The sequence below is a fragment of the Dendrobium catenatum genome, unplaced genomic scaffold, assembly GCF_001605985.2.
Source record: "Dendrobium catenatum unplaced genomic scaffold, ASM160598v2 fragScaff_scaffold_1573, whole genome shotgun sequence".
Taxonomy (NCBI): domain Eukaryota; kingdom Viridiplantae; phylum Streptophyta; class Magnoliopsida; order Asparagales; family Orchidaceae; genus Dendrobium; species Dendrobium catenatum.
In genome coordinates, this window is record NW_021320035.1 from 155,579 (window position 1) to 168,937 (window position 13,359).

Genomic DNA, 13,359 nt, shown 5'->3' on the forward strand with positions numbered 1-13,359 from the left:
AGATTCTCATGGTCTTGACGAGATTGCAGCAGCAATTTACCGGAAACAACATATGCTGCGTTGGTGCTCGGTGTGCCATTTATGGGTGCTGTATTCTGAGGGCAGAGCCTAAGCCTTTTACCCTTCCAGTCGATAGTGTACACATTCTGCCGGCAATTGTAGATGGCATCCATATCATACTGCCATGGCCTTCCGAGGATAAGATGGCATATATCCATGTCTATCACGTCACAAAGGACTTCGCAGGCGTAATGACGGCCGATAGAGAAACTAACACGGCACATATCATTCACTATGACCTCAGTGCCTTTCTTAATCCAACTGACCTTATACGGGTGTGGATTGCTGGTTGTCTTCAATTGAAGAGCCTGAACCACGGATTTGGATATAACATTCTCGGTGCATCCGCTGTCGATCAGGACCTCGCATACCTTCCCTTGAATGGTGCAGTGTGTCTTGAACAGGGCATTCCGCTGTGAATGAATGTTCGTTCGGGGAGCTAGCAACAATCGTTGCAGAACGCAGATGACCGGTTCTCCCACATCCCCATGAACATCCTCGAACTCATTATCCAGATCAGGTGTGAACTCTTCCTCGGTTGTCTGGTGTTCCCCATCCATAAGCTGTATGCGTTGCCGGTTTGGACACTCATTGGACTTGTGTCCAGGCTGAAAGCACCGGAAACATTTCAACGTGGTGGGTCTGCTGTAAGGATTTTCTCTAGCGGGTAGAGGTGCCTTGGATGGATTTCGATTGTCAGCAGCAGCTGGTCCCGTTCCCTGGGGAGAGGTAATTGTGGGGGATGTGCGAGGAATATGAGGGGATCGAGCTCCGGATATTTGTCCTCTGGATGCTTCAACCGGAGAGTCCCCATAATTCTTCCGGGTGGACTGGCTGCGGGAATGCCGTGAAAATTGTGTCTCAGCCTTCAAGGCGAAGTTCATTGCCTGACTCAAAGTCCACACGGAATTGAGTTCTAATTTCTCCTGTATAGATTCCCGTAAGCCGCCGGTATAACGAGCAACCAACTAGCTTTCGGATTCGTGGAGATTGTTTATGGCACTCAAGCGGAAGAATTCCTCAGTATACTCGCTCACAGATCGTTGGCCCTGAGTGCATTGCTGATACTGCAGATAGAGCATTTGCTCATAATCCGTGGGCAGAAAATGGCTCCGAAGGAGTTGCTTCATTCGCGGCCAGCTGCGAATTGATCCGCGACCCTCGCGTAGACGAGTCTGGAGTAACTGTTGCCACCAAGCACCAGCCCCGCCTTTCAGGCGGCAGGCTACATACTTAACTTGCTTTTCAGGAGCAATGTCCATGTAATCAAAGAAGGACTCGACAGCGCGTTCCCAGTCCAGATAGTCTTCAATGTGCAATCTGCCCTCAAAGAATGGTATATCTAATTTGATACGAAATTCGCCAGGGTTACCTTGATAGTGCCCTCGCTGTCGAGGACGGTCGTAAAAACGGGGCGGACCATCGTCTCCAGAACCGTTCAAGCCTGGTATCGGACGAACGCCAATTTCTTCATCGGAATCGGTAAGTTCAGTGTATGCTGCCCTGGCTAATCGATGAGGTCCCCTTGGTCCTAACGGAGCCCTTATCTGTTCCGTCTGTGGCCGAGGGATCTGGACATTGGCTGGTTGCGGCGGACGGATAGCAGTCTTCAGATCCAATAGTTCATTACGCAGTTCCGCGGAGAATCGAGCGAACTCCGTTCTTAATTCAGTGAGCTGCCGTGCGAAGCCAGCTTGCGCTGCCCACACGGCATCCAAGCTTCGATCGTCGTCGGAAGCTTTTCGCGAAGTTTCTGCGGCCATCACTCCGGTACTAGCTCTGATACCAACTGACGGTCTCACCCGTGCGACTGAGGAGGCGACGTCTGAAGCCGGCGTCCGAAGGGATTTCCTGCAAGAAACAGAGAAGACAAATGCAATGGAACAGTGATTTGGGGAAAATAAGCTGTAGTATATTTCTTCTTGTTGTCCCGAAAATGCTCCCAGTAAGGCTATATAAGCCAAAGCTGAGCTGGCTAAAACTATTCAAAAAGAGAGAAGAAAACGTGTAAAAAGGTAAAAGGTGAAAAGATAGTGGCCCAGGCTACAGGCAGGTGGTTATGCGGATAGGATACTAGACCGCATCAATTTTATAGCAAAACCTTTAAAACATATAAATCTACTCCAACCTGCCTTGGGTAGGTTAGGGCGGAGCAAGGATTACATGATCTTGTATAACTTATTAAAGGTTATTAAAATTAAAGTTGATAAGAAACTCATAGTTAACAAGCAAATTAAAATCAAAGCACAATAAATTTAATTTCTAAATGAATCAACTGTCTTAATTGGATTACGTTGCCAAACAGTTTCTCATGATTTACCAAAATTTAACTTATATCATATCAAACAATTTTCAGGAATTAACACCCTTCAAATTTACTAAATCTCACTAAAATTAAATCCAATCTCATAACAAACAACCCCTTACTGTTGACCTCTCTAACCAACCAACCCAACCATTCCACGAACCCACTAACTCACATAAGTCCCCACGATACAAAACTCACTAAAAAGCACAAAAGAATGGTCGATGTCTCACACTCACTCCCTAAAAACCGAATGCCCTTGGCCGTTGAGTCATATATGGCCAGACATATTTGAAAGTCAAGTGCCCTCCCAATCTACCTTCGTTCAAGGGAAATGGAAAAGGACATTTTTAAATTACATCATATTTAATTAACAAGAATGACGAGCGAATTGAAGACTCGAAGACTTATGACGGGACCAATCAACATCCCGAAGCCCTCGATCGTCAAATCCTATCCAGCAGGGAGGATTTGAAATGGCAAGTACCCTCCCAATCTCCCTTTACGGGGAGGGGATGCTGGGAGGCTGTCAAATTTTCAAGGAAAATGAAAAAAAAAAACTTTTTTTAAAAAAATTAAATCATATTTAATTAACAGGTACCGCAAGCAATTGATAACTCGAAGATCTATATCGAGATCAATCATCGTCCCGAAGCCCTCGGCCATCGAGTCATATCCAACCGGGCGGACTTGTAAGGAAAGTGCCTCCCAACCTCCCTTCGAATTTTGCATGATAAAGGACCCCCACATAATTATGATTGTGATTGAATGATATACAAAAGCTTTCATAAAACTCAAATTTAAATCATGTATTTCATTAATCAAAACTAACTAGTATATGTTACATATCATCATAATTATCTAGGAGAGGTTGATATTTCGACTGCCTTGAACCTACTAAAAAGGATTTCAAGTGATAGAAAGAGTCTGAATTGTATGAAAGCGCTCTTACTAGCTTTTAAAATTTTTGGGAAGAGCAGTGCTTATGCAGAAGGTGTATCTTTCTCACGTAGAACACTTGTTAGTTTGGATGGCAGGACGAGGCACTTGAAGTGCTTGAAAAAGATGAGAAACTCATGCAAGTAAAAGACTATAGCGTAATATATCACCTCAACTTAGAAAATGCTGAAGCAGAGGGAGTTGGATGTAGCACTATGTTATGCCAAACTACTGATGAAATTGGACACACCAGAAAATAGTAGATTAAGAAAAAAAGTACTATTAAACTTCCTAAAGATGATACAATTCACCTATGAGATAGAGCTGGAGCAGGGGATTGTTAGTATAGATAACTAGCCAATATGCAACAATAAGAGATTCGTAGCAAATGATTTAACTCACTCGCAAGCAAGAATATAATCTCCTAGTGCATATTGAACAAAATTCCCCTACCTATGTTGAATGATATGATAACTTGAAAGAGACAAAATGAATTAAACAGCATATCTTCTATGTATTACGACTAAAACCTAATTTATCTTTACGCCACCAAATATGTACACTTATACAAGCGAACAAAAGGCGATATATCTATAATAGCTCCAATTTCTATGCTGTAAACACATCCCGCATGTGCTCCAACAAACATGCTAAAGTTGCAAATACAAATGTCTGAGAATATTGTGCAGGAGTTAAATTCATCACCTTAGATAAACATCCACACCATGTCTACAGGGTATTGTTGGATGAAATAGCCCATGACTGCTGAGAAGGTTCCTTCTGTCAGGTTGGGTCGACTACCTCCTATGATTAAGCAGACTAGGAACCATGACAATCCGGGATGACAAAACCATGGGATCTTGATCGGGCTCGTCTTCATTCCCCAAAAACTCAGATCATAGAAATCTTGCAAAATAAGAGCAAAATTTATGAATAGTGCCTTATCTAAAACATAATATGCCTTCTAAAAGTTTCTTGGAACCTAAATCCGTTAAAACTCTCTCCATTAATAAGAGAGGTACGGAGAGGCTGGGGTGTGAATTTTCGGAGCCCACACTTAAAATTTTGAGTGGTCTTGAATTTAATTTGATTTTTTTTCATCAAGATCCACGAAAATTTTATCGCATCAAGTTTACTAAAAAACTTCTTGCATCATGATTGATTTTAGCTCAATAAGATAATAAATTTTCTCTCTACTAACATGGCTTCCAAAATGCAATAATAATGAAGACAATTATGATGATTAATAGAACAACAACATCAAGTCTTTATCCCACTACGTGGGTCGACTACATGAATCCTTTTCTCTATCGTGTCTTGTTAAGAATCAAACTCTCATTGAAATCTAATAAAGAAAGAATATTTCTAATATTTTATAACCAAATCTTTTTAGGTTTACCTCTACCTTTCTTACATAAGTAAAATCGTTGTCAAGTCCTAAGTCCTAGATGAGAAAAGTGGAGGACTGTGTTAGGCAGTCGACAACCAACGTAAAATTTGTTGAATAATCATAACAATTATGATGATTAATGCTATTGCAAAATAAATGCGTTAGCAAGACTCCAACTTAAAACTTCAACCCTACTACTGCATTAACACTTGTAACCAACTTTCCTCAAAGCTTAAATAATGTGCACACATTAACTATAGTCACTCACATTCATAGAGGAAATCATATTTATCAACATAATCCCTCCTCAAATACAAAAGGCAACAGCAGCAAATCTCTAGGCAGCAAACAAACATAGATTGCAGTTCAAAAAGCTCGCTTTAAGGCATCTTACATCAGCTAAATTTAATCGGTCCATACAATTCTAGCAACTTAAATACAAAACCCAAGCAATGAAACAGTAAATTTCAACAATAATACCCCATTACTTTGCTCCTATATTTCACGTAAACAAATTCAAATCCTATTTATTGCTATTTGGGATCTCTACTGGCATCTGACTGAAGAGGCTCTAATGTCTCAACAATGTCCCTCATAAGGGGCCTCGCCTTCGGGTTGCGGTTGAGGCAGTGGTAAGCAAGCATTGCAGTCTTGTGAACTGCCTTTTCTGGATAGTTTCCATCAAGCCTTGCATCAACAATAGTGAGGAGCTTCTTCTTCTGGGTAAGCAAAGGGAAAGCCCAGTCAGCAAGTGTCTGTTCTCTTACTGGCCGGAACTTCTCAAGTGATTTCCTGCCTGTGATCAGTTCAAGAAGCACAACACCAAAGCTGTATACATCGCTCTTCGCCGTCAGATGACCTGCATGGAGTCATTAGTTGCAGTGTTAACATGGCCCATAATCACTATGTGGTCTTTAGTTTTTATAGACCTACCTGTCATTATGTATTCAGGAGCAGCATATCCATAAGTTCCCATAATTCTAGTGGAAACATGAGACTTGTCGCCAACTGGACCAGCTTTTGCTAGTCCGAAGTCTGAAAGTTTGGCATCATAATGCTACATAACATGTCATTTCAGTAAGCAAATTTATTTATATATAAAAATAAGTATCCAATTCTGAAAGAAGAACATGAAGAAGATTCCTTGTCCATTTTCAAGGACCATGTTGTAGGCATCCATTTTCATTTTGCTGTTTTTGAGCAGGTATTGCTAGCAAGCCATAAGAGTTCGATGCAGAGAAACGTTTAAAATTAGCAGAAACAGAATGAAGTGAGAATTGAAATAATGAACACTGTTTCAACTTTAGAAGTTGATTTGATAGACAGAAATCAAATTCAATTTATATAGCATGGGTAGACTGCTGGTTGTTGGTTTTGACAGTCAATTGTAATTTTTTTATGTTATAAGCATAGAAAAACTGCTTATAACTTCTTTACTAAGTACGTTATTTATGTCTGCAATTGTTTCCTTCTTTCATCTTTAATATTTTCCTTTCAGTATTTGCATGAAGCTCAAGGCTGCAATACGTAACTTAGCATAATTATAATAAGATGTGTCAATATTTGACACGACCCGAAAACCAGACTAGAACCCGACTAAAAAATACCGGGTTAGGGTCAACTCATTTGTGAAACGGGTCGGATTCAGCAAACCAACCCATTTCAAAAATCGGGTTGGTTTCGGGTTGACCGGGAAACCCGAGAATGACCCGGATTGACCCGCGTTGACTGCTGCCCGCGTTACCGCGTGACCAAGCCTGCTGCCTACATGACCGCACTGGCGTTGCTTTTCCCTGCTGCCCTGCTGTGCATCTCTGGCCAAGCGGTAGCCGTCGACGCGTCGTCCGCAGTCCTGCAATCCGACACATTCGGGAATAAGGTATCCGGGCTTACAAAACCGTGTCGGGTCGGGTCAACCTGGTAACCCGACGTGTCTGGACCAGGTTCGTATTTTTGACCAGTTTGTAAAATTGGGTCTGGTTCGGGTCAACCCGTTTGAACCTGGGTCAATTCTGGATTCGACTCGAACTTGACCCGAAACCCGATTTTGACACCCCCTAATTGTAATTTTGCAAAAAGAAAGAGGGTGAAATAGTCTGATGCTAACAAAGTCTAAGGCAGTTGAAAGACACTAGCATATGAAATTAAATGAGCTAGTTATTCAATAAAGAGTAAATTACAACTTTGTACATGGTGTAACATTTCAATCCAGAATAGGCATTTTAAAATTTGTGATGCATGCGAGAGAGTTAAATGATGCAGACGTTGATAGAAACTCTCAAGGCATTTAGATGAAGATCTCTATTAAATAATGGATCAGTAAGGAGACGTTGATAAAGGTCACAGTGCATGTTCATGTAACAGCGTCTTCTTTTCAGAAACTTGCTTTTGGTGGCAGCAATAATGCCTGGAAGGCTATGCCAACAAGCTGACGTCTCTTAATTGGTAGGCCTGTTAAACTTCTGCCATGAATATTGGTGATGCAATTTAGATGTTTGGAAAAATTAGAAATGATAGATTGAAAAATAATTATTTTAATGAAATGATTGGAGTGGCATTTATTAAAGATAAGGAGTTGAAAAAAAAAATTGATGGTTTGAATAAATTTTCAGTTCTTCAAGTTAAATAAAATGTCATTAGTAACAAAGATCAACAAATTCTAAAGGATTGGTGAGAATCAATAGAAAACAAATTGGAAATGTACATGAGAGTTCCCCTTGAATGGTATGAGGAATCAAATGGGGTCTATTTAGTTCCGGGGAACCGAGTGTGATACTTAAGAACATATTTATTAAGAATGTTTAACTTGTGTTCTTTGTCCACAACATAAAAAGTTGTAGAAAGAAGACAAATAAAGGAGGACTTTGGCTAAATCAGTTCAATAAAACAAGTGCCAATGAGAGGTAAGATTAGCAGAGTGAATAGAAATATCAATGCAGTGACAAAGAGTTTGGCATCTTCTTTCAGAGAGTTCAAGTCATTATCCATCTGAATGGATAACTGACTTCAGCTAATCGCTTCTTCACTGTAAACGGGTCCTCCTGCTCTCTGCATACTTTGTTCTCTATTATACTGTGCTTCCAGCTCCATTCATCATGTAACAATCTTATAATGACTTTTTTAATCACTTTATCTTTAATGAAATTTTCACTGTTTATAAGAAAAAGTGTTCTAACTAAAAGAATTCTCTTTTCATTAGAGTGGATTTTCTTATAAGAATATTTGAGCATATTTCTTATAAGTGTTATCATCACTTATCTAAGAATATTTTAGCATCACGGATCTAACATAATGATTTACAGAAATAATAAATCAAGCAATTAATTGTAATAATATTGTAAAAAGTGGCCTTCAACTTTACATTAGAAAACGATTAATTGAAGCACTTAGGCTTACTAACCTCATCTAGCAAGATGTTTGATGTTTTAAAATCACGATAGATAACTGGCTTTTTAGCTTCATGTAGGAAAGCAAGACCTTTGGCCGCACCATACGCAATTTTCATTCGAATGTCCCATGGAAGTGGAAGCAAAACCCCTGCATAAGAAAAGTTGTAGTTTGGATAAATAATAGGTACAGACATCTAGCATTAGTATTGGAGCATTTCATAGTTCAAGGAGCTAAATTTGATAAATATGATACTGTAGAATTAAATTGGTCATATACAAATAGATCCACACCATTGAGATGGCGAACATGAAAACTAGAGTCGATAATACCACGATAATCATTCAATTATCTTTATTTTCTTCAATATTCTTGTAGTTGCTCTATTTTATTTTGATATATTTGTCCTTCTACCCATCAATTTACAAGCCAGATATCCCCTCTCATATCATGTACTAAATCTCTAAGTATCTCACAGTTTTGCAACTTCATCCATTGTTGTTAAGTCAATGTAATTAATACAAATGATGTTAAACATATCAAATTCGGCCACAATTGTATTTTAACTTCTCAATAATGCTGACAGCAGCTCCAATTATATATATGCTTTACTAGAATAAATTCAAAGCCAACTTGCCACACCTTCACAAACAATTTAGATCACCATTATTTTGCCAAAAAAAATCAAAAGAAATACATTACATGATCATAAACTTTTGAATAAGAATCCATTGCCATCACTGTTAATTAGTCCTACGAAACCTATTTTAGTCAACCTCATAAGTTCTTCATTTCTTCTAGCTTAGCAATCCATACCCTCAATCCAGTTCACTTTTTCTACATCATAACATCCTAGTTCTTAGCATGTCATCATCGGCCAACTTGTTTTTCTTCAATTCTCTTCGTTTTAAATCTGTCTCCACGCCTGACTGGCCTATGTTCTCTCCATCGAACACTCCCAAACCGCTTAAAACTGTTAATTTTCTACAGCCATAACTTTAATTAGTGCTAGCAATACAATCTTTCTAACTTAACATTCTCATTACTATCACTTAAAACCAAGGAAAGTTTTTACAGCCAATTGAATATGACAAAAATGATAGGGTGGTTTGTATAAAACTTCCTGTAGTTTGTCATTCATTCAAAAAACTACAAAACTTTCAAAACTTCTACAAACAAGGATAATAGTTTTAACTTATTTCACAAACAAGATCAGTTAAGCTGATCTTACTCCAGGGTTTCTTGAAATACTGAAAGATTACCAAGATTTGATATAAAATTCTGATATTACTGATAAGATTTGCCATAAAACATTGGTCGCGACATTATACTTGGTTTCATGGCAAATCCTAGTAGTGCTTATTATAAAGGTCTAAAAAAGAAAGGCATCTTGTACCATCTAATCTGCTTATTTTGTAATAGATCTTTGAATAATGACTTATAAAAGCCTGCAAAAAAAAAAAGGTAATGTAATCAAGCATAATTACTTGAAAAAAGATTGGCTTCCACACTCCCTCGAGGCAATAGTTCATATATGAGGACCCTGTGGTTATCCTCACAGCAATATCCAATCAATTTAACTAAATTTGGGTGTGAAAGTTGACCAAGAAATATGACCTCTGCCTGCAAAAAAGAAAATTTCAGTTAGAGTTGCTTACTGGTAGATTAATCAGTGATGAAATACAAAAACAAAGTGAAACGAGAAACAAAAAAAACAGAACAATATTGAGTTGATAAGAACTGAATACCAGCCACTCTCTATGTCCCTGGAAACTGTTATCCCCATCATGAACTTTAACAGCAACTTGAAGAGTTTGAAGCCCCTTCCTAACATTTTCATTGATAAATCCTTTGTATACACTGCCAAAACCCCCTCCCCCAAGAAAATAGTCCTGCCTGAAGTTTTCAGTTACTTCTTTTAGTTCATTGAAAGTGAAAGCAATAAGTGGATTTGAAGCAGAATCCCGAAGTAAGTCCTCGACTTCCGCAGGATTAGATGGCAATTTGCTACGTTCCTTCTCCTCCTCTTCTTTTACTAAAGAAGGACTGAGCATTTTTGGAGATTCTAAAAGATATTATAAGTTGATTAGCTTGAGAAAGAAAGCAAAACTACACTTTGAAAGAGATGGAAAAAGAACTCAAAAAACAAAATTTAGTTAATTGTTTACAGTGAAACATTTAGAACTCCCATTCTGGAGAAGCATCAGTCGAATTGAAACGTTTGCATATTGGAATAAACAGTATGCCTTACCTCACCAGTCTTTTTCTTATTGATGAACATTTAAATTTTATGAACATAAAGTAGCAAAAAAAAAAAACAAAAAAATGGAGATGGAATACTATGCTGCAGTAAAACCTCACATAATATCAATCAAGAAAATCTTTCAAGAACCTTATGACTTTATTGGGCTAGATCAGTTGATTGCCAGTCTTATAGAGCAGAAAAACAGCAAAAAACAAGGTAGATATCTAAACTATAAGAGCTGATCGATCAATATTGAAAAAAAAATCCTCAACAATATAGCATTTGAGATTCACAACTCTCACACAACGAAGCATTCAAACTATACTGCACAAAAAAAAAAAATTCAAAAGGGAGAAACGCAATCAAACTTGACAATTTTTATCACAAAATGAGTGGGACAAGGAAACCAAAAACCCCAACTCAAATTAGATGGATTACATAGCCAGATTAAGCTCACCTGACTTCGCATTGGAAGATACTCTGTAAATGGAAGGGCTAACCCCGAAACAGCAGTTACCCATTCCTGCCTTCAAATCGCAAACCTCGACCACCCCTCACCGTGATACCACGTCCATGAGAAAAAATACAGAGATTAAGAACTATCCTCTGTCGGAACTTGGATATAAATAGCATAAAAGAGCTTCCTTTCTGCTAACTTTTAAAAAACTTCTTAAGAAAACACGACTTTAAAGAACAAGCACAAGGAAGAAGCAAGACATGAAGTCTTCTCCACGTTTGATCCATGGATATGCATCACTAGAGCAGGAAAAGATGAAAAAATTGGAAGCTTCAGTTGCGGTTCCTTCCTAATGGTTTTTTGAGGCGGGGTATGTTTGAATCTTGATAGAATGAGTAGCTTGAATATGATGATGTGCATTAAAGGGTTAAAGTCTCTTTTTTACATTCTTTACCTTTGCGAGGAAGATTATACAGTGCCAAAAGGCGAATATTGACAGTAGTGGAAGTGGGGAGGAAATGAGAGCTCTCAACTGTCACATATGTCCAGCGCACACAAAGCTAACTTCAGTGGATTTGGAAATTTCTCTTCTTTTTGCTAGTGCTGTTAATGGTCTTATCTTGACCTGATTTCACTCTCATTAAAGATTTGCTGTATCAGTGGAAAATGTTGATGCATTTTGATACCTAAATTTTCAAAATTTTCTATGCTTAAGAGAGAATAAGTGCATATTTTATCGAGTTTATATACTCTCTTAATGTGTCTATTTCGAGCTTCAACTTCTTTCATGAGCTAGTTTTGGTGGAGTAATTATTACGTGCGGAGTCCGGATGTAACTCGTGTCCTTGTACACAATGTATACAAATTTGTACACTCTATATGTACAATTGTGTACATATTATGTATATTATATATATAAGTTTGTACACATTATATATATAATTTTATAATTAATGCAAAGTGTGCACAGTTGTACACACTATGTACAAGAACAAGTGTCACATTTTTATTGAAGTCCAGACATATTCGAACTCCACACGTAATAATTTCTCGATTTGGTGAGGATATCCACCAATAGTTCTTAATTACTAGCATGATTGCAGAAAAAGTATATGGGCATACGATTGCCTCAATACGCTCTAAATGAATGATATAACTGTAGTGCATGCTCCTAAGATGCAAAGTGGGATTATGGCACGAGATACGATCATGTGGGGATCATGATGCGAGGGTGTTGTGAGGGATGATGTAGGGCATTACACGAGCAAGCTTGAGATAACGATGGAGCGACTCTGAGCAAGATGCACAAAATTTTAACCATTAACATTAAAAAGATATTAATACACAAAATATAAAGCAATCGAAGCATTACATTTTAAAACATAAATAAAAATCATTCAAACTCTCTCTTTTACTATTCCTAATTCTCACTTCTCTATGCAAAATGATAAAAGAGGACTCATGATGTGCAGGATATTTATAGTTTTTTGACGAAAATATAACAAAAATCTACCCATTTGTAACAACATAATCTCCTACAATAAGATGGCACACGCAAGTGCGAATCAATTTCGAGCAAGGGAGCAGGGGGCTATATGGTGAGAGGGAGACATTATTCTGTGCGGAGTCCAAACGGGAAAAACTGTTCGAACTGTTACATTTATATAACCTAGAATCATATAAAACCACGTAATGAGTGAATAACCTAGCAATAACTAAAATCTTATAACCAAAATCAAGCAAGGCAAAAGAGAAATAGTATGCTTGAAATCATGTAACGAAATCTATGAATCAATATGTCTATCAGTACCAGTCACATGTATCAATCAATCAATCATTCTGTCTTTATCATTCAATCATCTTCGTCAATCTATCAGTTATGCAGTTAACAATAGTGTTAGTATCCGTATTCAGTTATAGTAAATAATAATAGCAATCAATGTTCGTACAATATTAGTTAGTAATCAATATCAGTTAGCAGTATTTAGAATTAATAATAATTCGTATCAGTAATCAATATTCTATTAGATATTCATGAGAGGGTTTCTACTTTATACACTTATGACTCTCAATCAGTCACATCTTATAAGTCATAATCGGTGTACTCCTTATAACTCTTCTTGAGTCACGTGAATCAGTTACCTTGGCTCCTTATAGCTTCATCAATCTCAAGTTCCTTATAACTCCCAATAGTGAATCAGTAAATCTTGAGATTATAATGTGGGATTATAAAATCATATATATATATGATATCAATCAGTATATCATTTTCTATCGGATCAGTATCAATGCAGTATAATACATCATTTCAAAATATATTAATTGCATTTCAGTTATTTTTGCCCAATTCACATTCAATTCAGATCATTTTCAGTACACATTTTAATTTCCTACTCCTTTCACAAAAACGTTTATATACACAAATTTAACTAGTAAAAAATGCAATAAAATCATATAAAAAAATAAATGCATACCAAATATATTTAAATGATAATAAACACATGTTTCCCAGCATTGTTTCCCAGCGTTGCAAGTAGAACCATAACTACTATAAAAATAGAGACTCAACCGTTAAG

The 13,359-nt window shown here is 37.5% G+C and overlaps 1 protein-coding gene across 2 annotated transcripts; it reads right to left on the reverse strand.

Moving 5' to 3' along the window:
* Nucleotides 1-4,936: 4,936 nt before the first annotated feature.
* Nucleotides 4,937-11,287, reverse strand: LOC110103171 (probable serine/threonine-protein kinase PBL16). 2 transcript variants are annotated; one of them, XM_020831775.2, is made up of 6 exons: nucleotides 10,784-11,271; nucleotides 9,830-10,146; nucleotides 9,569-9,704; nucleotides 8,095-8,231; nucleotides 5,628-5,751; nucleotides 4,937-5,553 (listed from the first exon to the last, which is right to left on the reverse strand). In XM_020831775.2, the coding sequence occupies exons 1-6, from the start codon at nucleotides 10,845-10,847 to the stop codon at nucleotides 5,228-5,230; spliced, it is 1,104 nt and encodes a 367-aa protein (XP_020687434.1). In that variant the 5' UTR covers nucleotides 10,848-11,271; the 3' UTR covers nucleotides 4,937-5,227. The 2 variants fall into 2 exon arrangements, with proteins under 2 accessions (XP_020687434.1, XP_028556495.1); XM_028700662.1 differs by lacking the exons at nucleotides 4,937-5,553; nucleotides 5,628-5,751 and adding an exon at nucleotides 5,758-6,546 and having other exon boundaries at nucleotides 10,784-11,287.
* Between the last annotated feature and the right edge of the window lie 2,072 nt (nucleotides 11,288-13,359).

What these genes read in the sequence shown, in the direction of transcription:
- LOC110103171 (XM_020831775.2), bottom strand. Translation starts at nt 10,847, where the DNA reads ATGGGTAACTGCTGTTTCGGGGTTAGCCCTTCCATTTACAGAGTATCT. An exon ending in AGGGACATAGAGAGTGGCTG is followed by an intron (nt 9,705 to 9,829) that starts GTATTCAGTTCT and finishes TCTTTTTTGCAG; the next exon opens with GCAGAGGTCATATTTCTTGG. An exon ending in CAAACATCTTGCTAGATGAG is followed by an intron (nt 5,752 to 8,094) that starts GTTAGTAAGCCT and finishes CATGTTATGTAG; the next exon opens with CATTATGATGCCAAACTTTC.